General features: G+C 42.4%; 1 protein-coding gene across 2 annotated transcripts in view; it reads left to right on the top strand.

Annotated features, from left to right (window-relative positions):
- MYLK3 (myosin light chain kinase 3) overlaps positions 1–27,876 on the top strand; it is a 72,907-nt gene that overhangs the window by 42,106 nt on the left and 2,925 nt on the right. For both annotated transcript variants that reach the window (XM_006121194.4, XM_006121192.4), the window contains exons 4-12: positions 1,314–1,903; positions 3,468–3,573; positions 10,209–10,302; positions 10,510–10,619; positions 12,206–12,347; positions 13,919–13,989; positions 19,756–19,884; positions 22,063–22,215; positions 25,193–25,325. In XM_006121194.4, the coding sequence (XP_006121256.1) occupies positions 1,314–1,903; positions 3,468–3,573; positions 10,209–10,302; positions 10,510–10,619; positions 12,206–12,347; positions 13,919–13,989; positions 19,756–19,884; positions 22,063–22,215; positions 25,193–25,325 (1,528 nt within the window). The remainder of the gene's footprint in view (positions 1–1,313; positions 1,904–3,467; positions 3,574–10,208; positions 10,303–10,509; positions 10,620–12,205; positions 12,348–13,918; positions 13,990–19,755; positions 19,885–22,062; positions 22,216–25,192; positions 25,326–27,876) is intronic.

Genomic DNA, 27,876 nt, shown 5'->3' with positions numbered 1-27,876 from the left:
GTAATATTCTATCATGCCCGAGGAAGGCAGATTAGGGATGCTAATCTGTAATGAAGCGTGTAATTCATTAATCATGTAATCAACAAAATTTGTTGACTACACGATTAATCGATAAGGGTTAGCACTGCAAGCACTCAGTCCCGGCTTGTGCCAGGTCCGGGAGCTAACCCTGCTGTGGCTCTGCACGCAAAGTCATTTAAGAGCCTGTGGGCTGGCAGCCTGACTCAGTCCTGATCCACAGAGGGGGTGCCTTGAGGGACTCAGCATGAGCTGGGACTGAGCAAGGCTGCCAGCCAGCCCACTAAAAAATTTACTGGCAGAGCTGGGAGGGCATAGGAGGTTTGCTAATCATTTATTTATCGGTTAATCGTTTAACTGGCTACACTTATTACATTCCTAAAGCAGATTCTCATACTTCAGCTCTCAGCTAATGGCAGAGGGCCAAGAACATACCCTCCCCGGTTTTTAAGAACTAGCGCATAATTCTAAAAATCCAGCCACAATGTTTAATACTAAATACAAAGGCTTCCCACCCAGTGACTCTGGTTAATGCTGGAGTAGGTATGATTAAGGCTAAGATTATGTCAGGGAGATTACAGAGACTGCTGGGGCTTTTTGTGCCCCAGGGCTGGAACTGTCAGCATGCAGCCTGCAGCTCTCAGCTGCAGTTGGTGGCAGGCCCCCAGCAGCTCCCAGATCCTGACTACAGCAGGGGGACCCTGGAGTTCTCAGCCCCCACAGATGGCAAGGGGACCTCAACCTCCCAGCCATGGTGGACCTCAAGGGGATCCCATAGCTTCCCAGCCCCGCTTTGCACAACTGCCCAGCCGTGGCAGGTGGCAAGGGGACTCCAGAGCCTCCAGCAGCTGTGGCTGCTGGACTCTCCTCCCTCCCGTTTGTCAGATATTTTTAGTAATAGACATGGACAGGTCACAGGCTTCTGTGAATTTTTGTTTATTGCCCAAGATCTGTCTGTGATTTTTTTTTAAATATCCATGACAAAATTTGAGCCTTGGGTATGAAATATTTGTGTCCAGCAGAGGGCAGACATCTGTACAATCTAGCATGTTAAAATAACTATTCAAATAAGATTTTTCTGGGAATGGAGGCTCTTCAATATGTTGTAGTTGTATATGTTCAATATAAGTATTGCTGAAGTATTGCATTTGCTTTTTATTCATAGCAATGCCAGTATCTGACATTTGTAGTAGGGAAATTATTACAGAACTGGAATTTAAACAAAGTGTACAAACATTTTCTGCTAATCTAGCAAGGCTATTGATCTGCATAAAAGGGAAATGTTTGCTCTGCAGGATTTCCATCAATGTGCAGATGACTGACACCCAACAAAAGATTGAAGTGGCCAACGAAGGAAGCCTACGTGATCATGGAGGTACAAGTTCCAAAGTAAAATCTGCTTTCTCGTCACCATTAGAAGCTGAAAGAGTTAAACATCTGACTGACAAATTTAAACATAACCCATGCCACCCAAATGCCAGAACTGACCCTATTCCAGAAGTAAAAGGGGTAAAGCTTGTTAATAAACAAAACGAACAGGCACCCAAACTAGGGAAGCCACAGATGCTGTTGAATAAAGTCTCGACTGATAAAAAGTCCCTTGAGAGATCAGAGCTAAATTGCAAGTCTATGTCCTCTCAAAGTACAACTGAAAAGGATACCAAAAAAGATGTTGGAACCACAGTGAAAAGCCAGGAAGAAACAGCAAGGGCAATGAAAGAATCTACAAAGGATGATAGATCTGAATTAGAATGTGCGAAATTAGAAAGCGCATATGCAGGACAAAAAGGAAACCATGCAAATCAATGTATGGGAAAGACTCCAGAAAACAGTACATCAGTAGAAGCCAGCAAAGCATTTGTCAAGCAGGATGAAGTAATTATTGGTAAGTAGCTCACAATTATACCTGAAGACTTTTACACCAAGAATTCTAGTCTACCTCTATATATAATGCACTATAATAGATAAAATAATGCTCATTAGTGCTATCTTCATAGTTTGAGAGCTTTTATTCAGGAACCAACCATACACTTGACTACATCAGATAACAATTGTATTCAAATTCATGGGACTTTTTATTCTAATGTTCCTGTTCAGTGGCAGTCTCAGAATAAATGTTCTTTTGGATTCTACTTAAAGGCAGTCTGGGAATAATAATCTGTTTAAAATAAAATGAGATTAAATGTATGTATTTGAGAAAGGAGAGATACTTTTAAAGCTTGTTTCTTTGAATAAAAGTTTTTATTAGAACATTAGATAAGGGGTGTGCAAACCAGGCAATAATAATAGCAGGCAAAGAGAGTGTAAAATATTGCAGCAAAGGTCTCATCTTGGCCCTCACTATACCCACTGGCCATAAGCCTCTTTCTGGGCAGCACTTCTCCAGTTGCTGCAAGAACAGGAGTAGTCTTTGCCTTCAATGGATGGCGCATGCCCCCACAGACATGCTGATCAAGATTTGGGTTCTACTGTAGTGGCTGATGGGTGCAAAGATGCACAAATGGACAAATATGCAAATCTGCACAAATATGCACAAATGGAATTGAAGGTGTAATATGCACTGTGCAGCTGTTTTACCATGAGCATGTATTCAATTAATCAGTGGTACCTATGGCCCAGACTCTCCCTAGATTTGCACAAAGAATGCCCAGTGATGTCAAAGGGTGTTCTACACATGAATTGAATTCAGGATTTGGCCTTTATTTGGGTCAGGCAAAATTGGAGGAGCAACTTTATTGGGACAGCTCCCCTGGAACTGATTACAACCAATGATAATGGCAGTAATTGTGGCTACTCAGAGAGGCATTCGCCTGATACTAAATGAGTACTGGTTGTGAGTTGATAGGTGCCTCACTCCTACTACTCTGGAGACAATGAGGCTATTCATACGCTCAAGTGCTTTTCTGGATGGGGGATCTAATAAAGAGGAGAGGTGAAAGACGGAAGCCTTATTAAATTCTGCTGTGAATGTTGGTAAAAGCAAATTGTTAACAATTGCCTGGCTGGACCTAAGTTATCCTGAGTGCTTGGGCTGCCCTCTAATACTTCCCCATCCACGCTGCTTCCCCACAGCTGTGCTGAACAACTCTATTACGGGGGAGAATCACATTTGTGTTTGCATCTGCTCCAGAAAGCGATGGTTGTGCCATTCTCAGTGGTCAGATTGGTTTTGGGGGACTCTCTGAGCGACAGTGATATCTGAGGTGGTGGGTTCATGATGAACGTTACTTTTGTTGAGATGTAGAATGAATGAGGTGTCAAAAGACATACTCCCACTTCCAAGGTGCTACTAGTCTGTTTATAGTTAGCTATCCTATTCGATTGCCCTTGGCTGACATCTTGATACAGCTGTATCCTAGGGAGTGAAAAAAATGGGGGTGGGGATGCTGAAAGAAATGTGCAGTGATTTGTGGAAAACCAAATCAATGAATGAACTGTCTCCTGTATAGATGACAGCCCTCCCCCTCCTGCTCCTTTCGAACATCGCATAGTGAGCATCAAACAAACAGATGTGACCACGTGCTACTCGGTGTGTCGGCATGAAGTGTTAGGAGGGTAAGCCTGTCACTCTTTAATGCTGTGCTGTGAATGGTGCAATTAGCAACAACTCTGCAGGAGCTGAAATACACAGAAAAAGAGAGATTGATGTTTATAGTTATCAATTGCCCACAGAATATCTACAAATACATAGTTGTCATTGGATGCTCTTGGCAACATCTGTAGTATGCAGGTCATAGGTGACCAGATAAACACATATATTCATAAAGTTTAAGGCCAGAACAGATTATGAGATCATCAGCTCCAATCTGTATACCACAGGCCTTTACATTTCACCCATATGGAGTGCAGTAACTGTTGTTTGACTAAAGCATATCTTCCAGAGAGACATCCAGTCTTGATCTAAAGCTATCAAGAGATGGAGAAGCCGCTACTTCCCTTGGTAGTTTGTTTCAATGATTAATCACCCTCATAGTTCAAATGGTGTGCCTTTTTTCTAATTGGAATGTCCAGTTTTAGCTTCCAGACACTGCAATTTGTTATTCCATTTTCTGCTAGCCCAACCTGCCCTTTAATGCCCGATGTCTTCTTCTTGCGAAGGTAGCTATGTACTGTAATCAAATTACCCCTCAATCTTCTGTTTGCTAAGCTTCAACAGATCAAACTCCTAAGCCTTTATTCTCCAATTTTTTTCACGTTTTTTAAAAAACATGGACACCAGAACTGCATGCAGTATTTCAGTATTGGTCTCACCAGTGCTATAGACAGTAGTGAAATCACCTCCTTCCTCACAACTCCCATGTTTATACATCAAAGGATCACATTAGCTCTTTTTGACATTGAATCACATTGGGCACTCAAATCGAGTTGCTTGTTCACTAGAACCCCTAACTCCTTTTCAATCACTCCTTTCCAGTACACAGTCCCCTATTCAGTGTGTATGGCCTGCCTTTCTTGTTCCTGTATGTGTAACTTTGCATTTGGATGTATCAAAATGCATTTGCGTGACTGGACACCAGTGATCCAGACAGTGTGTCTGTGTGAGTGCTGTGCTCTCGTTGTTATGTACCACCCCACCAATCTTTGCCATCCAAACATTTTATGAGCAGTGATTTTTCTATTTGCTTCAAGATTATTGATGAAAATATTGAATAGTCTTGGCCTACTACTGAATTCCTCTAGAAATGCTTGGGAGCTAGCTAGGTCTCACTCCATTGAAAGTGTGAACTATTAGTATTGCAAGGAACTAATTTTTTAATCAGCATGTCATGCAGTGCTAAGTCATTTGCCTTATAAAAGTCTAACTGTATTACATCTAAACAGTTACTTTTATCCACCAAATTTAGAATCTCAAAGAATGAAATAAGCTTTGTTTGATAAAGCCTGTTTTCATAAAACCATGTTGACTGGCATTAATTACATTTTTTGTCCATTAATTTTTATTACTTGAATCATGTACCATCTTTTTATTGTTTTACCAAGGACTGATATCAGGTTAATTTGCATGTAATTACCTGAGTCATCCTGCTTGCTTTTTCTTGGATAATGGCACAGCTATTATCACCTTTCCAGCCTTCAGGAATTTCCCACTATTCCAAGATTTATTAAACATTAATGGCATGGGCTGGAGATCTCTTGTGTCAACTATTTTAGGACTTCTGTGCAAATTATCCAGATCTGCTGATTTAAAAATGTCTATTTTAATTGCTGTTGTCCAACATCCTCCTTAGTTACTGATGGACTGAAAGATACTTTATGATCATTATGTAAAAGAGAACATCATCTTGCTTCTTTCTAAATACAACAGAAATATTTATCAAATACTTCTATCTTTTCTGCATCATTATTAAGAATTTTACCCTCTGCATCTAGTATTGGGTCTATATTATTGCTAGGATTTTTTGTGTTAATAAAAAACTCCTTCAGCTGGTCCTTACTCCTGCCACCCATTGATTCTGGCATTTGTGGCTTCCTTATTAATTTTCTATATTTCATAACGTATCATTTATATTTAGAGCTATCTGTTTCTCCTCTTTTACACTTGTTTTACATTGCTTTTTTATTTATAACTGTGGCCCTTACTTCACCATGGAACCTGGACGAGCTTCTAGCCAAAGTTCTCCCCTTACTTGATTGTGGAATCATGGATTTTTGGCCATCCAGTAAAATAAACTCTTCCTAAAGAACTTCCAGTTTTCATTCCCATTTGTGTGTCTAAACTTTTCCTCCTGATCAGTTTCATTAATCTTTTTCTCAAATTTGGGAAAACTTCTCTTTTGAAGCACCAGACTATTCTTTGTCTTCCCTTAATGAATATAATCAGGTCGTGATCACTAGTCCCTAGTCTGCCATCAGCTTCAAATGCAGTGATTGATTCATCTTTATCCCGCATAATGACATCCAACTTAGAATTACCTCGTGGAGGGTGCAATATCTGTTATGTCAGAAAATAATCATCTATTAATTTTGGAAATTCTAATGATGACTTTTTACTTCTAGGCATAGGTGCAAGAAGTAGGAGTGCAGGGAAGGGGGTGTTACAGAAACCCCTGGCTTGAAGTGGTTTCCATTATATACAGGGTTTACAGTTTGGGTCAGTGGTTGTCAGCACCCTCACTATAAAAATTGTTCCAGAATATTCTGCCAAATTGATGTTCCCCATAACAACATGATGTTTCTTTCTACACATTATGGACAAGTACTTAAGCAGTAACTTATCCTCAGGCCTGCTGACGGGTGGGGAGGGGGAGAAAGAGGCAGTTGCTCCAGGGCCTGGTGATTCAAAGGGGCCTGGGGTTCCCAGCTGCTGTGGCAGCAGCCAGAACCTGGGCCCCTTTGAATTGCTGCTGGAGCACCATAGCGCTGCTCCACATAGTTCTGACGGCTGGGAAGGAGGATGCGCCACGGTCTGGGTGGTGCTGAATGCTGCCTCCCCCAGCTCTGCCCTATCCACACAAGGCCCTGTCTCTCCAGGGGGTGTGGTGTTCCCCACCCCACCTTGCCCTAAGGCCCACAGTGGCTTTCAGCCTTGGTGCTTATCCTGTTCTCTGGTTTGGCTTGGTGGTTTATAACAGACCTCCACCAGTAACTCTTCCTGGGTTTTGTTAATTAGCATATTGATCCATATGCATTCAAGATCCCGTGTTTCTGCTTTATCAATAACTTTGATAATGGTGTCTTCAGTCTAGAGAGCCAGCCGCCTGCCCTCTTTTGCCCACTCTGTCCTTCCTATAGAGCAGTGGTTCCCACCCTTTTTCATACTGCGGACTGGCAAACCCATTCACAAACTTTTGGTGGACCGATAAAATTTTATTTGCATATCTGCATATCATTATGTTAATTAATTTTAAGAGGTCGTGTGTTATTTTACATTGCATCTGTACACACACAATACATGTCGTAATAGATCAGAGTTTTCAGATATCTACAACACTAAAAAAAAATTCACAGAAAGAATTCCCCTCTGGCTGCTGCGTAGGGCAGCCCTTCTCCCAGGGGCGACTGGTGCCTGCACAGATGGGGAGAGGGGGGCAGGACGACCCACAGGGGCAGGAGGTATGTGAGGCACCCTATTTAGCAACTGAAATTTTGTCCAAGGCATGGGAGCTGGTGCCCCCAAGTGCTACAACCAGTCACTTCTGCCCTCTCCGCCTCCTGCCACATGCTGTGGGGCAGCTGCCATTGTATCTCCCCCTTCCCTTCTGTACAACTCCTGCCCTGTGTCTCTCCGTTCCCCAGACAGTATGCTCTTGCTCCCACAGCACCTCCCTATATCCCCCCTTTCCTTCCCTGTAACCCCTCTCAGAGTTTCCCTCCATTGCACCCTTGCTCCCATCTGCCTCATAAGTCTCCCCTAAATCCCCCCAACCTCCCATCAGTGCCTCCTGCATCCCCCTCCTGTCCCCCTTAAACATCCCTGTTCCTCCTCACCCCCCTTATCTGCCCCTGCCCCTCTTCATCCCCCTGCTGATCCCCCTCCAAGGCTGGCTCCCCTTGCCCCCCACATGCTGGGAGTTGGCAGCAGCTTCCCTGGGTCCCTGGCAGAGATCACAGCCACTTCCACTGGGAGCAGCCTGGGTCCAAACCCTCCCCCGGAGGTGCAAGGGGTCTCTCTTACCTTCTCCCCAAGTGCTGCCCACACTGGGGTAGGCGCTGGGCCAAACAGGGGCTTGCTGCCCTTGGAGAGGCTCCTAGCGAGCAGTGAGACTGGCCCTGCTGGAGATTCCCTCTCCTGGCTGCAGCCTGGGTTCTGGGAGCCCAGCAGCAGCCCCAACCGGGACTCGGGGTTCTGGCCCAGAGCCTGGCCCTAGCATCACCACGAGCAGGTGGCTTCCTGCTGAGGGGTCGAGCCCAGCACTGGATCCCAGAACTCCTGCCTGTTGCTGCTGCTGGGTCCTAGCAAGCAACCCACTATGCTGCAGGCCTGCCCTTGGGGGGGCCCTCTTGCCCCTGGGTTTGGGCAGCATTCCCTGCATCAAGGCAGTGTCATGCAGAGAAGCCAACGCAGAGCTGGGCGCAGGGAGAAGAGACAATCTCCCTGGGGAGAGGAGAAGGGGGTTTTCTGAGCAGACTGGGCCTTGTTCTAGAGTCCTGCTGAGCCAATCATGAAGGCATGGGTGTGGCTAGGCAGCATGCCAGAGTTTCATGGCCCAGCACCAGTCTGTGGCCCGCCAGTTGGGAACCACTGTTATTACCAGTGTTCCTTGTAAGCTGTGCCCTTGAGTGGCTATTCAGGAGAGATTCAAATGCTGCCTAGCTGATTAGCAGAGTGCCCACAGCTAGTTTTTTTTCTACTGGTGATGCACATTTGTACATGCCTCACTACACATAAAAAATGTGTTCCACACATGGATGGAAAAGTTTAAAGTGAATATTGGTTATAACCTGTGATTTTTACCCTTGTCTCCCTGAGAATCAGTAATGGCAGTTATATGACATTTCTTCACATCACTGAGAATTTCCCATTGCTCTTGCTTGTAATCGAGTCTCCAGCAGTGGTATCTAAGCATCTGAAAATGTTCTTCTCTTCACGTTCTTTGTGCCAGTAGTTCAATTGTTCACAACTCACTGAGTTTAAATTTGTAATGTATTTGCTGCCATAGCACCTCTATTGTGGTTTTTAACATCTTTCTTGCTGCTCCAGCTGGTTTCTGTCCATGAGGACTATAATGCCTTCTCTCTGAGAAATGCAGGACATGCCATTCATAGAGCCCTTCTTTCCCTCTGGAAAGTGGCCCAATGTTTAATAAAAACAAAACTGTCAATGTCCCATCAGGCTTGCAAATAACAGTTTACCTCCTTTTTGGCTTCTCTTGCTTGTGGGACCAGATTTTCAAAGAAAATCTCTTGGTCTCTTCTCTCTTTTTCAGCTCTCTTTCATGCTCGCTGAAGTTTTCTATAATTTGTGTTGTTCTACCTACTCTGTATAGTCACCATTTCAGACTTGGCAGATAACTTCATAATCCTGTCCAGTCTTGCAGTTTGACCAATGGAGAAAACTTCCCAGGGATGTGTGAGAATCGCTGACTTCAAAATACAGGTTGAACCTCTCTCGTCTGGCAGCCTCAGGACCTGATGGGTGCTGAACCAGAGATTTTGCTGAACCATGAGAGGTCAATATTGTCTAGCAGCATTACTAACACTTCCACTGCTTACTGGGCTCTTAGCAGACATCTAGGGCTAAATTAGAGCTAAATAACAGTACAGAACACTGAGGGTATGTCTACACTGCAAAGTTTTTCTGGAAAAACTACACTTACGTCCACACTGCAATTGCATTCTTTTGACAGAAAGTTGAAAGAATGCAGGGGTTTTTCCAAAAGTGGTAAACCAGTTTCTACGAGGAAGAAGCCTTTTTTCGAAAGAGCTCTTTTGGAAAAAGGAATGTGTGGGTGGGGAAGAGGGTGTTTTTTTTTTTTCAAAAGACGAGGCCATTATTGGTACAATGATTAGATTTGACATAGAGTTGCTGAATGCAGAACACCTTTATGTTGTTTCTAGAATTGTTTTTCAGAGCTGAACAACACATTACAGGTTATTAATGGCTGAATTTTCAAATTACCCTTATGTTGACTTTGAATCTGGGTTTCACTCATGAGGTCAGCACTTCTCTTCAGTCTTTAAACTTTTCTTCCCTTATTGGTTATTTGGGAGACTATGATTTCCAAATGGAGTTAAGTACAAATATGGCCTAATAGGCTTAGGCCTGATGGTGATGCAATTGCAGAAGAGATGGTTCTTAAAAATCATTTCTAGAGATCTCAGCATGTATAGGTGAGGCAGGAGACAATTTACATCATGCCCTGTACTTATTGGCTTTAACGTTATTTAAAAAGTTATGAGATCAGACCAGAAATATCTTTGTTAATATTCTCCACTAATGTATCACTGAAGGACACTAGCAGTGTACAGTTACAGAACCGACAAAGAATATCAGCAAGTTACCACGTCATTGTGTAATGTAGTAATACAAATGGGGCATAATATTTTAATGTAAGAATTGAACAACTGGCTGGAAAGATTAAACTAATCCTTTATAAGCTGGGAGCAAGAGGAGATTCATGCTACTGATCATCTGATTCTGTTCACTTTGTACCAGGCTATTTTTAATCAATGATAAGAATAGTTGCTTGAAAGTCTTCTACAACAAGTTACTCTAGCCCATTTTACCATGTATTTCTCTGTACCAACAGGGGGCGCTTTGGTCAAGTTCACAAGTGCACAGAGTTGTCAACGGGTCTTAATCTGGCAGCCAAAATAATAAAAGCGAAAGGAGCAAAGGAAAGGGTAACTATCATTTTATGAATCTCTATGGGTAGACACTGTAAATCTGGCTAATTAAAAACACCCACATTTCCCTTTCCTTGGTAAAGTATTTTCCCATTGAACATTGTATCAAATATAACAAAATCAAAAGTGTTCATGATCATGCTCCAATAGGAGCATTTGCTTTTTGCTATTTACAGCTTTATCTTCCTGTTTGTGATGTTTCAGGAGGAAGTGAAAAATGAAATAAACATAATGAATCAGTTAAACCATGTGAATCTGATCCAGCTTTATGATGCTTTTGAATGCAAGAACAACCTCACCTTGATCATGGAATAGTAAGTTACAATGATATGGGGAATTGTCAGTTCTTTTGAACTCAGTGGTTGCTCAAGCCAGTAGTAGAAATGGGATGGGGGGGGAGGGGGATACTATGAGGCTGTGTCTACACTGGGCCACTTATTCAGGAAAAGCAGCCGCATTTCTGGAATAAGCTGCGAGCTGTCTACACTGGCCGCTTGCTTTTACGGAAAAGCAATGATGATCTAATGTAAAATCGTCATTGTTTTTCCGGAAAAACTATGCTGCTCCCGTTCGGGCAAAAGTCCTTTTCCAGGAAAACTGTTCCAGAAAAGGGCCAGTGTAGACAGCACATTAGTCTTTTCCACAAAAAAGCACCGATCGCGAAAATGACGATCGGGGCCTTTTTGCGGAAAAGCGCGTCTACATTGGTATGGACGCTTTTCCGGAAAAAGTGCTTTTCCGGAAAAGCATCCTGCCAATGTAGACGCGCTTTTCCGGAAATACTTATAACGGAAAAACTGTTCCGTTTTAAGCATTTCTGGAAAAGGGTGCCAGTGTAGACGTAGCCTGAGTGTTTTGTAACTTGAATGAAAGATTCTTTCATTTTCTAAAGAAAAAAATGTGCATTTAGAAACAAACTCTCTTTAAGAGTTAATGAAATAGTTGCCAATATTAAACCAGTGGTAAGATTACTAGCTGTATCCCAGAGAGCACAAGGATTTCATACTGGTCTGTTTTTAAGAGAAAAGTGTCAGTATGTTTTACTTTTCGTTAGTGGAGGTCTGGCCCATACATACAACACAGCTGCATTTTCTGTATGAAATGTATCTAGCACATTATACAAAGATACAAGAGTTAAACAGAAAATAGCTGAGAGAGAAGGAACCCGAGAGAAGCAAAAGAGAGAAAACTGTGTGGGTTTTGGAGAAGTTAGAAATGAAAAGGACTAATTTTGACAGAAAGGTTCATTAATGCTGCTCCAAAAGTCAGGAGCTGCCTCTGCACCACTAGCAGTGAGCACCACTAGTAATTTGGAGACACCACAGGCTGAATGAACAAGAGGTAGTGTGGAAAACAGTAGCAGGACAGAGATCTTCTTCTTCTTTGCCCTTAGCTCCTATAGGAGCATAGGCCATCAATAATTTCTTTCCAAGTCTCTCTGTCTTGAGCCACCTTTTCTAATTCTCTCCAGCTTTTGCCCGTTTTCCGCACATTCACATCCAGGTCTCTTCTCCAACTGTTCTTCCTTTTGGGTTTGGCTGCCCTGCATCGTAATCCCTCTTCAAGGGCCTTTTTTTAGTCAAGGAAGGCTGGCTTGCTATTCATTGAAATTGTTGATGTTTTTGTAGAATATGTTTGTTCTTACAGGATGGGGTTGCTAGCCCCATGCCCAACCCTCTTTAGTCATCTCTTACAACATGCTTGGAAGGGTACAGAGGTCCTATTCTTACTTCCCCATAGGGCCCCGGGAACCTCATGGGGTCAGAACAGAAGTAAAGGGCTATATTTCTAAAGATGCAGATAGGGACCTAGAGGGATTTTCCAGTGTGCCTTGATATCTAATGCCCAATCTAATGAGGAATATGTGTATTTTATTCACATTTTTTTGTCAATATGTTAGTGTTGATGGTGGTGAATTATTTGACCGAATCACAGATGAAAATTACCATCTAACTGAGATGGATGCAATCCTTTTCACCAAACAAATATGTGAAGGAGTCCACTACATACATCAGCAGTATATTCTCCATTTAGATCTGAAGGTAAGTAATTACAGATCTTTCTTTAAAGTTTAATCTTTTCTCTGTCCCTCTACATTTGTATTACTGTATTACTTTTGCTTCTTCTCATGTTCATCCTTATCTATGTCTCCTGCTGACTTCCTGGAGCTGAGCCATTGTAAAATAACATGCATTGGGGTCAATTCTCCACTATTTCTTTGTGCATAGGGACTGTCATTCTCTACATGTTTATAAAGTGTCGAGCACAATGGTAGCCATATGTGGTTGGTGCACAGTTGTTATTGTACTTGTAGCTGGTTGGAAAGTATTGTGGGTGTTTTGGTTTGTAGAAAAATATGTGTTTTGTTGTTGAAAAACCCCAAACTTGAAAATCTTTTACATCGTTTTTGATATTTCAGTGAAAAGCTGATTTTTTTTTTGCAAAAAGGAGCCACTTCCATTGACAATTTTGTTTAATTGAAAATCCAATTTTCTTTACAAAAACTGCTTCAGTAGAAAATTTGCCAAATGCCTCAACCACATGTTAAATAACTGTAATATTTATAATAATTATAATAATTAGATTGAGAACCTGGTCTTGTGAGGTACTCAGTCATACATAGCTAGGTGATTTCTCAGAAACTCTTCCTTAATGCTTTGAAAAATGAAACTGAAATGTCTCAAAAAAGAACATAAAAAGTTAATTTTGATGGAAAAGCAATTTAGCTGTAATAGGCTCATTCCTTGTTTGCATTCTGGTCTCTCAAATACTGCACTTCTTGGATAAACCTAGTATTACAAGTGTCTGCCACTTGGCTTGCTAAACCATTCCATGCAAAGATGTCCATTCATTCCTCCCTTAAAAAGGACCCCTTTAAATTATGTTATGTGATACCTCTGCTACAGCTAAATGTGGGAAGAATAGTTACTTCCCATGGCAGCAGTAAGGAATGAAATCCCTGCAGGAGAGAGCCAAGCCCACACATTTTACTGAGTCAGTTAGGAGAATAGTAGGGTCTCCCAAATCACCCTTACATAGTAATAACAAACTGAGGGGAAAAATGATCTCAATAGACCTCTGAATATTTTCCCCTGCTTCTTTTGCCACATCATTGATTTTCTCCTCTTAAAATGGGTGAAAATAAAAGGACTATTTCAACAAGTGATCTATGTGTAGCATTCCCAACTAGATTTGTAGAATTGTTTTTCCAACACAAGTGCTCCAAACACTCTTTTGTCCCCAGTTAGCATAGCCAGACCATGGACTATGCTGACCTTCACAACAATTGGTCTCAAATATATATTTGCAACCCTATAATGGAATTCTGCACATGGTACTAGGATAGAACAGAATGTTAGGAAATGAATGGGAAAAGTATAGCCACCATTGTAGTTAATCACATGAAGGTGAGATTGATGTACTGTATGTGATTGATACGTCCACTGCTGTGAACCATCAAAGATGTAATCTAGCATTGTTTTAAAAATCTTTCCCTAAAACTGTTTATATCTTTGCACTTCAGGTAATACTTTTGGCTAATTTTCTTAGTGTGTTTCATGTGCAATTTTACTGTCATTTATTTAACTAAAAATATACTCTTTTCTTTTTCTAGCCTGAAAACATATTATGTATAAATCACACTGGAAACCAGATTAAAATTATTGACTTTGGTTTAGCGAGGAGGTAAGACGGTTCAGTTATGAGCCACTCAGAATACATTGACTATTTTTCTTTCATTCTTGTGATATATTTGTTCACACATTTCAGTGACTCTAAAGTGATTTTGAAATATGAATGAGCAAAGCAAATACACTCCTTCAGGCATGAATTTGCATCTTAGCATGCTAACAGTCATGTTGTCTTTTCTGAAGATATTTTGCCAGCTAATGTTGTACTAGTTTTCTAATTTACTCACAGTAATACCTCAAATAGAGGTTTTACTCTAGCGACTCTATGAAGTCCATTAGGGAGACATCACCTTTGCTATTGATTTTATATTGAAAGTACTCAGATTCTACAGAGGTGGGCCTCAGTGTAAAACCCCTGAGACAGATGGTTGTCCGCAAAATAAAATGCCTGACAAAACTATCCCATTTGGAAGAGGAATACAATGGATCAGCTCTCTCCCCATAGCCTCATCTGACATAGTATCTGCTTCTCACGGATGGGGGTAAGGGTGTGTGTGTTTAGGAAATGAGCCGTGAGTTTACAATCTGAAATGGACACAATATGGAGAATGCCGTTTTGGCCTTTATTCACCAAGGTACAGGGATGCTGAAACAATGTTTATTGTGGAGGTGCTGTGAAACATGGGATCAAACTATAAATCCTATATGTGATGGCAACCTCTCCCCCACCCCCCCACCCACCCACCCCACCCCACCCCACCCCACACCCACAGCCTCAGTTCCAGCACCTTTACCAAGATATCACAAAGCAGGGCAGTAATTATTGTGTGATTGTATAACCCACATACACCTAGTGTGGTTATTGAATACTGCAAGTAGCACCTTAGACCACTGCAACAGTTAAGATCAAGAGACCTCTACAGCATGGGCTAGAAGAGAGCTGGCTTTTAGCTCAGAGGGTAGAGGCTCCTAGAGTCAGCTCCCCAGATCGCAGGTTCAAATCCACCTTGGTGGTGGTTACAATTGCACCTGGAATATTGTTTTCATATTTCCAGAAAGATGTTGTTTAATTGGTGGAAACTGAGAGCAGAGCAATAAAAAGGATCAGGGTACTAAACTTAAGAAGAAAGGTGAAAAAGATTAATATGGACAACTTGGCTAAAGGATAGCTAAGGTGATCCACAACCACTTATGCATATTTAGAGTGTAAACAGCAAGGAAGGAATTAGCTGGTCTAGGAAACAGCGATGGAATCTGGAGTAATGGAATGCAATTAATGGGAGGAGAAGGCATGTTCAGCCTGACCCAAACAGTGAGGAATACTGAGTTGTAGGAAGGCCACAGATTACTAGCAAATGCTTTAGAACACTCCTGCAAGAGCAGGGAGAGGAACCAACAGGAGAATTGACTAATGTTTTCTTTGTCGAACTCCCATGAATGTGAGTCGAGCAAGAGATGCACCAATGCTCACATTCTATTGCTCTGGTTTAACATGGTTCAGTATTTAAAGGCTGTGCAACATATAGACAGCATCATATGTGAGCCGGGGTCCAGTTTTTACATTGGCCATTTACATCGGCCAGATAGTATGGGATCTAGCAACTCTCATGTGGACGTGAACAGAGGGAGTCCTTGTTGTTCCCATGTGTGCACAGGTGTTTTACTTAATACTAGGCATGTGGGGGAAGTATTCCGATTGTCATGTCACATACTTTCCCCAGGACTAGGAGGGGACAGCAGAGCTGTTACTTATAATTTGTAAAGGGCCAGTGATATCCTGGGTATGAGTATGGGTCCCATACCATAGCGAAGGTCTCTGCAAAATAGCCATGTAATCTGGGAAAAAGTCTTTCTATCCAGTTAATATGAAACAACATCTAAAAGGAGCAGAGCCCTTTTGAGATTCTGGCATTACAATGTAAAGTGACCACAATTTTGTAATAACAGAATAATAGTTGAATCCTAAGGAAATATTAACTTGTTCCTATAGAGAGTGGTGATTTGATTAGGTAAAAACAGGTCATGGCTTACATCAATTCTATGCTGACCCAGTTCTCTTGCAGAATTGCTTATATTCTGACTACTCCAACTTAAATGAAAACTCAGACCCATTTTTCTTTGAAGGTCCTCAGGGGCTTGACAGACCTTGTTGTTAACATTGTAGCTATATTTTGCCCTTACTTGCACTAAATTGGAGGAAAGCCAGTAGGAAAAATCTTGGCTCCATTGCAATTAATGGCAAAATTTCCATCAACTTCAGTGGAACCAGGATTTCACTGAACAGTTATGAAATAAATTTTTGACCTTTTATGTTTCACCTTATGAAATATTATCAGCATTAGCCTTGCTTTGATCAGAGGACATGTAGCTGTGGTGCCAATGGAAATTTTATGAAAAATTACATCTCAATCCATGTGCTATTCTTTCATTTTTCAAGGATTTTGATTTCTTTTCAGACCCCTACAGAGTTTTCTGTAACTGATTTAGTGATATAAACAATGTTTTCATCCTAGTGGATTATGTCAAGAATTCATCTTTTTCCTCTTCATTATAACTTCATTATAACTATTGTTACATATTTGCAATGACCAGAAACAAGGATACTGAGTTGTATATGCAGAAAAAATAAGAATATGGTGGGGGAAGCATAAGCAACTATCAAGTCTGATCCTCTGAGCTCATGGAAAAGGTGAAAAGGATATTTGAGTGAAAACAGGAGGTACTGAGGTGTGAGCATGATGAGTTAGTCCCTCCAGAGAAGAAAAGCAACATCTTATGGTAGTATAATAATAATATTTAGCCAAAATTTATTGTCTAAACATTGTTGGGTCCTCATACAAACTAATGTATTTCAGCTCATGGAGCTTTTTATTTAAAGGACTCTATAAAAATAATAATAAATATACACAGATAAAACTAGAGCTTTAGGGAAAGAGGTTCCTAATAGAAAAGTTTTATTAAAGGTAGTAGCCCTTCAAGAAATAGTGTTTTAAAAACAACCACTATTTATAGCCTGATCTTACTCATTACATTGACAAAATTCCCATTAATTTTAATTGGAGTTATTCCTGAGAGATGCCTGCAAGATTGTGCCCTTCCTTATATTAAATAGCACATTATTAACATCTTTCAGTTACAGTAAAACCATCCTGCTGGTTACTAAAATCAAATAATGATCCATTCTCAGGATTACATCTAGGTATTTATACTGTGCTCTTAACTCTGTGACCTGAACATTTTTACACAATGAATTATGGTTTGGGATCCTGCTGAGCAAATTATCTACAAACTTGCTTTAAAATTGAAGTTGATTCAGTGCATCTGTTGGACAACATCTACTCGGGAGTCTCCTCTGGAGCCCAGGAAGAGTTTAAAGCTGCCCTTTCTTTGTGGAAAGCTTGTTGCCACAGGGGTGCATGTAGGTTACACTCCCATGTACTTGAAACATGTATTAAGCTGTGTATATGCCAATTTGGGGATTGGGGTTGGAATTTCTTTCTCTCACCAACAGAAATTGGTCATGTGCAAGATAATACCCCACTCACCTTGTCTCTCTAGTTTGATGATTTGTTTAGAACTTGTGCCAGACATTTGAGTGAGAAAAGTGATGGAAATTGGTTAGATGTGCCCTGAATGTTAGCTATTCCAATTGGATTTTTTTCTACTATAATGCAGAAAACCAAAAAAGAAATTGTACTATAATGCAGGCCCCCAGCCTGTTGTTTCATCCACCCCTATTCCTGTGAGTTGGATTGATTTTATGAGCCATATCACCAAAAAGGGGCATACAGCAGCTTGCAGAAAAAAATGGCAGGTGATCCTATCTCAGAGGGGTAGTCATGTTAGTGTGTATCTGTGAAAACAAGGAGGAATCCTGTGGCACTTTAAAGACATAGGGTATGTCTACACTACCCCGCTAGTTCGAACTAGCGGGGTAATGTAGGCATACTGCACTTGCAAATGAAGCCCGGGATTTGAATTTCCCGGGCTTTATTTGCATAAGCGGGGCGCCGCCATTTTTAAAACCCCGCTCGTTTGAACCCCGTGCAGCGCGGCTACATGGGGCACGAACTAGGTAGTTCGAACTAGGCTTCCTAGTTCGAACTACCGTTACTTCTCGTGAAATGAGGTGTACCGGTAGTTCGGAATAGGTGGAACGAGGTGTACCGGTAGTTCGGAATAGGAAGCCTAGTTCGAACTACCTAGTTCGAGCCCTGTGTAGCCGCGCTGCACAGGGTTTGAACCAGCGGGGTTTTAAAAATGGCGGCTCCCCGCTTATGCAAATGAAGCCCGGGAAATTCAAATCCCGGGCTTCATTTGCAAGTGCGGTATGCCTACATTACCCCGCTAGTTCGAACTAGGGGGGTAGTGTAGACATACCCGTAGGGATCAGTGTTCCCTCTACGCCGCTGGACAGCACAGATTCACAGGCAGGGGCAGATGACGATTTTGCGGGGCCAAGGGCAGCACAATTTCGTGGGGCCCCCTCTTTGACACGGTGCATGCACTGGGCCCGGGGTGGCCACCCCACTCGCCCTGCCCTATATCCACCTCTGTTCACAGGTGATTAATCAGCCCCACCCAGTCAGAGGCTCAGGGCTCTGTTCATGGAGCTGACTGACTGGGGCTGATTAATCACCTGTGAAGCTGTGCTGCCACACAGCTTAGAGGGAACACTGGTAGGGATAGATCTACCTCTATCCACACACACACTAGGGGGCTGCTCCCTCTGCTTGCTACACTGGACAACCCCTCTCCCCCCAGTCACTGAGGAGGGCCAGGCTGTGGCTGTGCCACTCTGGGCCCCTTCTCTCTTCCCCTCCTGCTAGCCCAGGCCCCTTCTCCCTCCCCTGGCCACGCCAGCCTAGGCCCCTTCTCCTCTCCTCTCTGGCCCCACCAGCTTGGGCCCTTTTTCCTTCCCCTCTTCCCCCTCCTCCCCGCCCAGCTGTGACCTAACCCTAATCTCCCCCCTCTCCCAGCTGTGGCATGTCAGGCCTGGCTCTGCCCCGGCTTCCGGGAGGAGTGTCCTGAGGCCTCGCAAGCCCCCTGCTGTCCCGCTGCCCGCTGGGTGAGCAGAGAGCCACTTTGAGGCCTTGCAGACTCCATGCGGCAGCTGCGCACTGAGGAAAGGGGAGGGGGAAGAGAGAGGGGAGGCAGGCGGCATACAGAGTGACGTGATGATGTCACTCTGTTGTTCTGCAGGAAAAGTATTATATATATACTTCTTTATGTGCTAGTGTATCTATAACTGTGTATCCAAGAAGGTAAACTGCTCTCCTACTGTTTTTTCTGTTAGCGTTCTTGATGTCTAATATGTAATCATGCAACTGTTAGTGGCACCTATTTTTATTTTTATTTATTTCATTTTTATTTTTATTATCATGAGTCTTTCACAGGCTTTTTCTAGGCACTTACCTAATTTAGTAAAATTAAATGATGGATAATGAGCAGTTTTTAACTGTGGCTTTCTGATTTGAAGCAGAATGCCAAAGTTAGAATATGCATCATAAGCGTGATTCACTAAATTCAAAAAGTCAAAACAAATAATTTAGTTTCTTTGATTCTGTTCAGATTTAAATGGTTGCTTCATTTAAGCATTTGGTCAAACTGAATGGAAGTGCTGTGAATGATACACATATATATGTATAAATCTCTCTGTGGGGATGCAAGGGCTGACATTCTGCATCTTTAAAGTTTTAGCTATAGAATGTACCTGTCCAGTTTTGCTGTAGTATGGACAATGTGACTGTTCTTTTTGCTGGTGTGCAGTGCATGTTCTTAGTCGCTGCAGTGCTGATGCCCCTTCTTGTTTCTGATGAAGGTACAAACCTCGTGAGAAGCTGAAAGTTAATTTTGGCACTCCTGAATTCTTGGCTCCCGAAGTGGTGAACTATGACTTTGTTTCGTTCCCAACTGACATGTGGAGTGTAGGCGTCATCACGTACATGCTGTGAGTAAGCCTCTGTGTGGGTCATGGCTCTGTAAGAAAGGCCAGTGGAAGGTATTTGCAGAGCTGGAATGCAGCCGACTCAGAGATTCCCATCTAGGGAGTGTGTCTTCCTTATTGCACTCACTTCATTTCCCAAAAGAGAGAGCCAATGAAAGGAGATATCACTGCCACACAACTTTAAATACCCCAAAAACAATGAATCTTTTCATCTAAATACTTAACCTCCTGTTTTCTTTTACCTTCTCGCTGTCCAGTTAGTTAATAAAAACAAAACAAATAAAATTACATTTACTCAGACATGGTGTAATGACCTGAAACTTAACAGAACTTCTGCTCTCAACAGACCAGGACTGTTGCCCTCAAAGCAGGGGAGTTATTCCTGCTTTGTGTAGACTTACTCCTTGGGCCTGAAAAATTCACTTCACAGCCATATCCGGTATGAAAATTTCTTACCTGGAATTTAGGTAGTGGGCCACGGATGGCTCATCTTTACAAGCTGTCCACCTGCACAACATCACAACATTTTTTGTAGTTGTCTTCCATGATCTAGGTCATTTTGTATTTAAGTTTACGTAGAAGCCAGAAAAAAATTGTACGTGAATCCAGTCATAAATTATAGAAGAAACAGATCTGGGCTTAGAGACTAATTGAAGAAAATATTGTATTGTTCAAATAGTATTTTAATCCTGAATAAATCTGGATTTAGGCCTCAATTCAGCAAAGCCCTTGTGTGCATGCTTAGCTTTAGGCAGGTAAGCACGCAGTTCTGTTCCTGTCTGATAAAACAGTTGAGCATGAAGCAATTGAGCATCCTACTGAATTCAATTCCTTGGGCATCCATTAACTCTGACCCTAGTCTTAGCTGAGTGAGTTGCAAGTGGGTGATGTGAAGCATTCCTTCCCCATTGCTGAGTTTTATTGCTCTTCCATGCTCCCAACCCTACTGGCCCAAGTAGTTACAGAATAAGCCAGGTACCCAAGCCCTACCACAGCAGATGTTGCACTGGCTTTTGCAGTGCTGCCCTTACCCATACACAGAATATGCAGTTGTGTTGGGCACCTGAAAATATGGGGTACCACTAGGTCTTACTGACCACCTATCTGCCTCTTCCTATCCCTGTACTGTGGCTCTGCTTCCTTGGGAAAGGATCTAGTTGACTTAAAAGTGAAAAAGGTTGCCGGACCTATTAGCTTAACAATGAACCCATGAAAGAGCTGTTCAAGTGGCAATGAAGCCATGTAACAGGCATTTGCCAACCCCAGGTATATACTGTCAGTTTCTGAATTTACTGTTTGTCAATAGGACCTTTGTTTAAAACATGCTTTAAAAATATTTCATTAGTGTGTGCTGAAGATTATAAAATTGCAGCTCTAAAAAACTGTCCCTCCCCCCAGCTTTCATTGGGCCTTGGGAAACCAGTATAATAGTATTGTTCAGGGCCCTCAAAATCCTAAGAATGGCATGGGCCTTTGAGACAGTATCTAGCTGGAATCCACTTTTCTGTGTGACTGCTGTGATTCTATATAGGGTTGCCAGGTGTCCAGTTTTGAACCGGACAGTCCGGTATTTGAGCTTTCTGAAACAGATTGAGAAAATACCAGACATGTAAATGTCCGGTATTTTCTAATTAAGTAATTTTTATTATTATCATGAGTATCAGTAAGTAATTGCATACTACGTGGCTGGTAGACACGCTCACACTGCATGAGTGTGTCTAACAGCTAGGCAGTATGCAACTACACAGTAGAGAGGAGAGGGGCGGGGCTGGGGTGGGATGGAATCCCCAGGGCCAGACTCGCCCGTGCACCCTGCCGGGACCACATGCAGGACAGGACAGTTCCCCCCCCCCGCTCCCCTCCCAGTCAGCCCCATTCCCCCTGACCACCTCCCCCCCCCGGCCAGCCCCATTCCCTTCGGCCGGTTCCTCCCGACCAGCCCTGCTTCCCGCCGGCTGGTTCTCCCCCACTTCCCCCGATCTCCCCCAGCCAGCCCCGCTCCCCTCCTGACCGGTTTTTCCTCCCCCTCCCCCCCGATCTGAGATCAAGTGTGTCTGGTATTTTTTTGAAACAATCTGGTAACCCTAATTCTGAAGCAGTGGGGAGCACAGTGAGGATACATAGGAAAAATACATTTCCTATTATTAGCTGCCCATCTCTCTCTTTCTCTCTCTCTTAAAGGCTCAGTGGCTTATCGCCATTCCTAGGAGAAACAGATGCAGAGACAATGAATTACATAGTGAACTGCAGCTGGGATTTTGATGCAGAAGCATTTGAACAACTCTCAGAAGAGGCAAAAGACTTCATTTCCAAACTGCTTGTGAAGGAGAAGAGGTATTTTTTTCATGTTTGCCACTGCAGTCCTACCACTTAGAATAAATCCTTCCTGGCTAAATGTATGTATGGTAGCCCATGACGGAAGTTAGTACTATGACTTTTCTTCTGCCATGTTGTGTGTACCAGGCAGTTCAGCAGTGACACAAACCTCATTTTAAAAATAAAAATGTCAGTGTATTTTAAACACGATAAAATATCTCCAAGTGACTGGGTCTGTTGCAGGGAAAGTGAAGTGCAGGAAATGTGGAATCATTTATATTATTTTAAGAAGAACCTTTCACATATGTCCAGGAGCTAGTTCTGTCTTCACTTTGGCTTTTTTATAAGCATTAATGCAAACTGCAAACGTATCTCTGAAAATACAAAGAGTGATAAGTAGCAGTTGCAGTTTAGAATGCTACATAATTCCCAATCCAAATGCCATGGCTACGTCTACATTGGCATGATCTTGCGCAAATATTCTTTAACGCAAGAGTTCTTGCGTTAAGTATTTGCGTAAGAGAGCATCTACACTGGCATGTGCCTTTGCACAAGAGATGTGCTTTTGCGCAAGAGCATCTGTGCCAGTGTAGATGCTCTCCTGCGCAAGAAAGCTCCCATGGCCATTTTAGTCATCGGGCTTTCTTGTGCAAGAAATTCATGTTGCCTGTCTACACTGGCCTCTTGCGCAAGAACAGTTGCGCAAGAGGGCTTATTTCTGAGCTGGAGCATCATAGTTCTTGCGCAAGAAGCACTGATTTCACACATTAGAACATCAGTGTTCTTGCGCAAGAACTCCCTGCCAGTGTAGACAGGCAGCATGTTTTTGCGCAAAAGTGGCCGCTTTGGCGCAAGATCGTGCCAATGTAGACACAGCCCATCTGTATATTAGACAGGTACAAATAATCACTTGACGCTTAATTCTACTCTTGTAGCCATATGCTCAGCTCTCATTGAAGTCAAAGGGAGCTGTACCCATTGTTTTGCAGGACAGAATGTGGCCCAGCTTGTCAAATACTGATGCCAAATAAAGACACAGGGGCTTAGTCTTCCCTTGATGAACATGTGTTCAGTGACATCTCCTAACAGTAATGGGAATGTTTCATACTGTTCTAGGGGAAAATTGCTGACAGGAGCCCTTAGAACACTAACTTTTTCCAGACTTCAGGGGGTAGCCGAATTAGTCTGTTACAGAAAAAAAAACAATAAATGATCTGGTAGCACTTTATAGACTAACAAAACATGTAGATGGTATCATGAGCTTTAGTGGGCACAGCCCGCTTCTTCAGATGACCAGAGTTATGAGTTTAGGATGTGCATGCCCAAAATAAATAAGAGAGGGGAAGGGGAGGGAAGGAAAAGGAAGGGAGGTGGGAGTCAGAGAGCAGAGGGAATCAGATACTTGTTGGATCTGCCAGCTGCTCACTAGCCACAGTGGCAGGCTGTAAGTCTCTCACTTTCTTGAAGAAAGAGGAGACATAGTCTATCTACAGCAAACCCTGCCCTCTAGAGACAGCTGGGGATGTCCTGGTGCAACGGCTTGTCCTAACTCTTAACACATTTTTGTTCACTAGGAGGGTTTCTGGCTGGCTGCTCTCATTTTGTGCAAGGCTGCTAAACATGGCTGCGTCTAGACTGGCGTGATTTTGCGGAAATACTTTTAACGGAAAAGTTTTTCCGTTAAAATTATTTCCACAAAAGCGTGTCTAGATTGACACGGATGCTTTTGTGCAAAAAGTGCTTTTGCGCAAAATCATCCATGGCCAGTCTAGACATGATTTTGTGCAAGAAAGCCCCGATCGCCATTTTAGCCATCGGGGCTTTTTTGCACAAAACAGTTCTTCTCTGTCTACACTGGCCCTCTTGCTCAAGTATTCTTGCGCAAGAGGGCTTTTTCCCGAGCGGGAGCGTGAAAGTATTTGCGCAAGAAGCACTGATTTTGTACATTACAAAGTCGGTGCTCTTGCGCAAATTCAAGCGGCCAGTGTAGACAGCTGGCAAGTTTTTGCGCAAAAGCATTTGCTTTTGCGCAAAATCTTGCCAGTCTAGACGCACCCCATCAGTTTTGTTAACATCTTTTTCCTTGAGTGGCAACTGAGCCAAAGGCAGGACTTAGCTCTGTTTATTCACATGCAAGTCCAAATTTTGGGGGAGAAAAAAAAGCACAAATGACCCACAAAAAGACAAAACCCAGGATTTTCTTGCACTCTATGTGTTTTCAGAGGCCCGTGGAAGTGATCTATTGAGCCTCTTATTGATTGTCTACATACTGTAGCTATTATATTGCAATTAAATTATGTTTCAGTTAAAAATCAGCCTTTTGGTTGTCACATCTCCAAAGTACTGATCCCAAAGGCAAGCTATGTGCAGCTAATTGAATCTGAAACAGAACCTATACATTTCCAGTCAGTTTCAAGGAGGATGACTTGAAAGCCATACCTTTTGTTCATGCTTAGATGTTCTCATTAGTGTTAATTGATTTCTGTAGGCATTGGTGTGACTCCTTAAATAAACAGTAAGGAAGGTTCTTGCATTGTCAGGGGAGATGGACTAAAACCACCACAAGTTAGTATCTGTGTTCTTTGATGATGTTGGCACAGACCTACAAAAATGTCTTGTATTCTACCGTTCACATTCCAAAATGACTTCCAAATAATAGAGCAACAAGGCTACCCAATACTCAGGTATAAACCCAAACACAGAAGAACCTGACACTCCTCTCAAGCACCATTTAGTCCCTTCTGGAGAGAAGAAGTGAGAATTGCTTTTCATACAGCTTCTCTGCACTGAGCTTATTGGCAGCTTTAAAGGGCCTTCCTCCATCTTTTTTGTATGTTTATTTTTTATTTTCATTTAGAAAAAACAGCCTTTCACTTGTGATATGAATGAAGAGCAGCCAAAGTGTTCCATTGCAAGCAGACTAGGGGATTCCGTGTAAATCATAATATCGGCAGCAACAGTTACATCATAGCACTTTACAAATTTTATTTTCCAGTTGCAGGATGAGCGCAGCCCAGTGTCTGAAACACGAGTGGTTAAATGATCTACCAGGCAAAGCCAAGAAATCCAAGCTTCGACTGAAGTCACAGTTGCTGCTACAGCATTACGTGGCTCATAGAAAATGGAAGGTAAATACACAAAGTCTGTCACCTTTATTTCCAAAGAAGAGTGATTGTACTAGTTTATCGGGGTGTGCAATAATTTTAGAAGGGGAGCCACTTCACAGATTTTTGAAGTGGCCCCAGGCCACAGCAGAAAGTTTAGGATCTCAGGCAGAAGGAGCAGGGCCAGGATACTTCCGTGTTCCCCTGCCCACAGACCAATTGGCCTGGAGACAGAGGGAGCACGTAAAGTCTTTGTTCCCCACCCCCCAGAGCCTAGAGATAACCGCCAGCTGTTCTGAACAGCTGGAGATTCACTCTAAATGTCGTGTGCCCCTTGAAGGGCAGGGGGAGATTTTGTGTGCTCCCCTCCTACCCCCAGGCCAATCAGGCCTGGGAGTGGGAGAGTGTGCGAAGTCTCTTGCCCCTTGCCTCCACTCTGTAAGGGATGTGCAGCACCTAGAGTGAACCACCAGCTGTACTCCCTTATTCCCAGGTCTTGATTGGCCTGGGGGTGGGGGAGTGGCAGTGAGGCAGATCAACCCATTTTGCGGGCCAGATTCGGCCCATAGAAGCTCTCTTGCCCACCCCTGAATTTAATGAGGCAGAGCCCTTAATCCTTCTTTGTCATGGTCTCTTCTAAATGTGGAGATCTTTCCTTCAATTTGAAAGTGGGAATTATTTTGGCAGTTATAGATTTGAGTGTTCACTTCCCCTTTTAAGTCATGGCATCTCTGAGTTTACGTACTGGGATCCTAAATTTTTATTCTCATTTCCGATTGTTCTTTCAAAAAAAGAACACGTAAAATTTCAGAGATTTAGAAACTTCAGACACTATTTGATATTAAACATGTAACCTTTTAAGCAAAAGCAATTACTTTTCAATTGACATAGTTGCATTAGCCTGCCTTCAATGTATATGAAGTATTAGAATGACATAACAGAAGGCTATTTAGTGTAGTATTCAATACAAAAGTCTAGGACTAAGAAAAATCTAGGTTCAAATTCATTTTGGGTCGCTCTTCCACTGTACAACCTTGGGGGAAGTTACTTGACCTTCTTGTATCACCATCCAGCCAGATGGAAAATGACATACTTTCAGGACCACAATTAAGCTCATGCTAATTCTGGAACCATTTTTAGTAAATATGGAGGAATTTCTATAAAAGGTGATCAATAATCATATTCTGCAAAGGAGGGACACAACTCCAGAACATTTAATCTATAGGAAGAAGATGAAATCCAAGCCAGTTTTTACTCACAAGTGAGGCTATGTCTAGACTTCACGCCTTTTTCGACAGAGGCATTGTCAACACATACTGTTGATAAAGCTTCTGTTGAAAAAGAGCATCTAGACTACAACTAGTTCTGTGGAAAAGGCAGTTTGCATGCAATAGCGCCTTTTTTCGAAAGAGTACTTTCAAAAAAAGGCGTTATTCCTTGTAAAACGAGGTTTACCGCAGTCAACAAAACTGCCGCGTTCTGTCGACTTACTGTCGACAGAATGCAGTGGTAGTGTAGACGCAGGTATAGTTTTGTCGACAAATGGCAACTTTTGTTGACAAAACCCTGTCAGGCCTAGACACACCTGAGAGTAACAAAAATTTGCTAATGAGTTAGACCCTTTATTTGGCCAGGCTCCACAATTACTGGTATTTGTTGCATTTAAAAAATGTCTTTATCTCAAGCTAGTCTATTATACATTTGCTAAGAGAGCTACACAGCCTTTTATTCATTATATAAACACGGTTTTACAGCTACAGAGTATTCTCTATGGAGAAGATTGAAATAGCACTCCTCCAGCATTGTTAACACGACACTAATCATAGATAGCTGCTTTTCCTTTGACCATGTGGACACTTTGGGGTCCTAAAGTTCTGTAATTAATGTCTGTTGCATGTGAGCTGGTAATAAATGAGCTATTATCCAGAAACAAGGGTATGTCTACACTAGCTCGTTAAGGAATGAGGTGTAACAGTTAATCTGAATTAAGGACTTAGTTCAGATTAACTTTAAACTGCTGCGTGTAGCCGCGGGCAGTTTGTTCAAACTAAGGGGGATTTAAAAATGCCGAACGGGAACATGCAAATAAAGCCCGGGATATTTAAATCCTGGGCTTCATTTGCAACTCCGATTGCCTGATTTACCTACCTAGCTCGAATTAACGAGCTAGTATAGACATATCCCAAGAGATTAACTTATTTGATTCATTATGGCTGTTCCTATGAGTGTTTATTTACAGGACACCCCTGTGAGGAAGGGGACTATGTTATTATAAATACAACCTTGACTTAATTAGGAGCTGCAGAAGAATGGAGGTATACTTAGACCTAACTGGTTTCCCCAAGGCTGACAGGTGTGACAGAAATTGTGAGAACCGGTGCTGATTAGTTCCCCAATTTCACTACGGCTACAAATGTATCCCCAAAACGTCATGAACTTTCAACTCCACTAGTTTTCAGTTGGCATAGTTGTATTAGCCTGTCTTTATTTTGTGGAAAGTACTGGAGTGACAAAACACAAGGCTGTGTTGTATAATATTCAGTGCAGAGGTCTGGGAGCTAGAAAAAAAATCAGC

This window comes from Pelodiscus sinensis, chromosome 12, assembly GCF_049634645.1.
Source record: "Pelodiscus sinensis isolate JC-2024 chromosome 12, ASM4963464v1, whole genome shotgun sequence".
NCBI classification, from domain to species: domain Eukaryota; kingdom Metazoa; phylum Chordata; order Testudines; family Trionychidae; genus Pelodiscus; species Pelodiscus sinensis.
The sequence above is the reverse complement of the archived record's forward strand: the minus strand, read 5'-3'. Positions and strand labels throughout refer to the sequence as shown.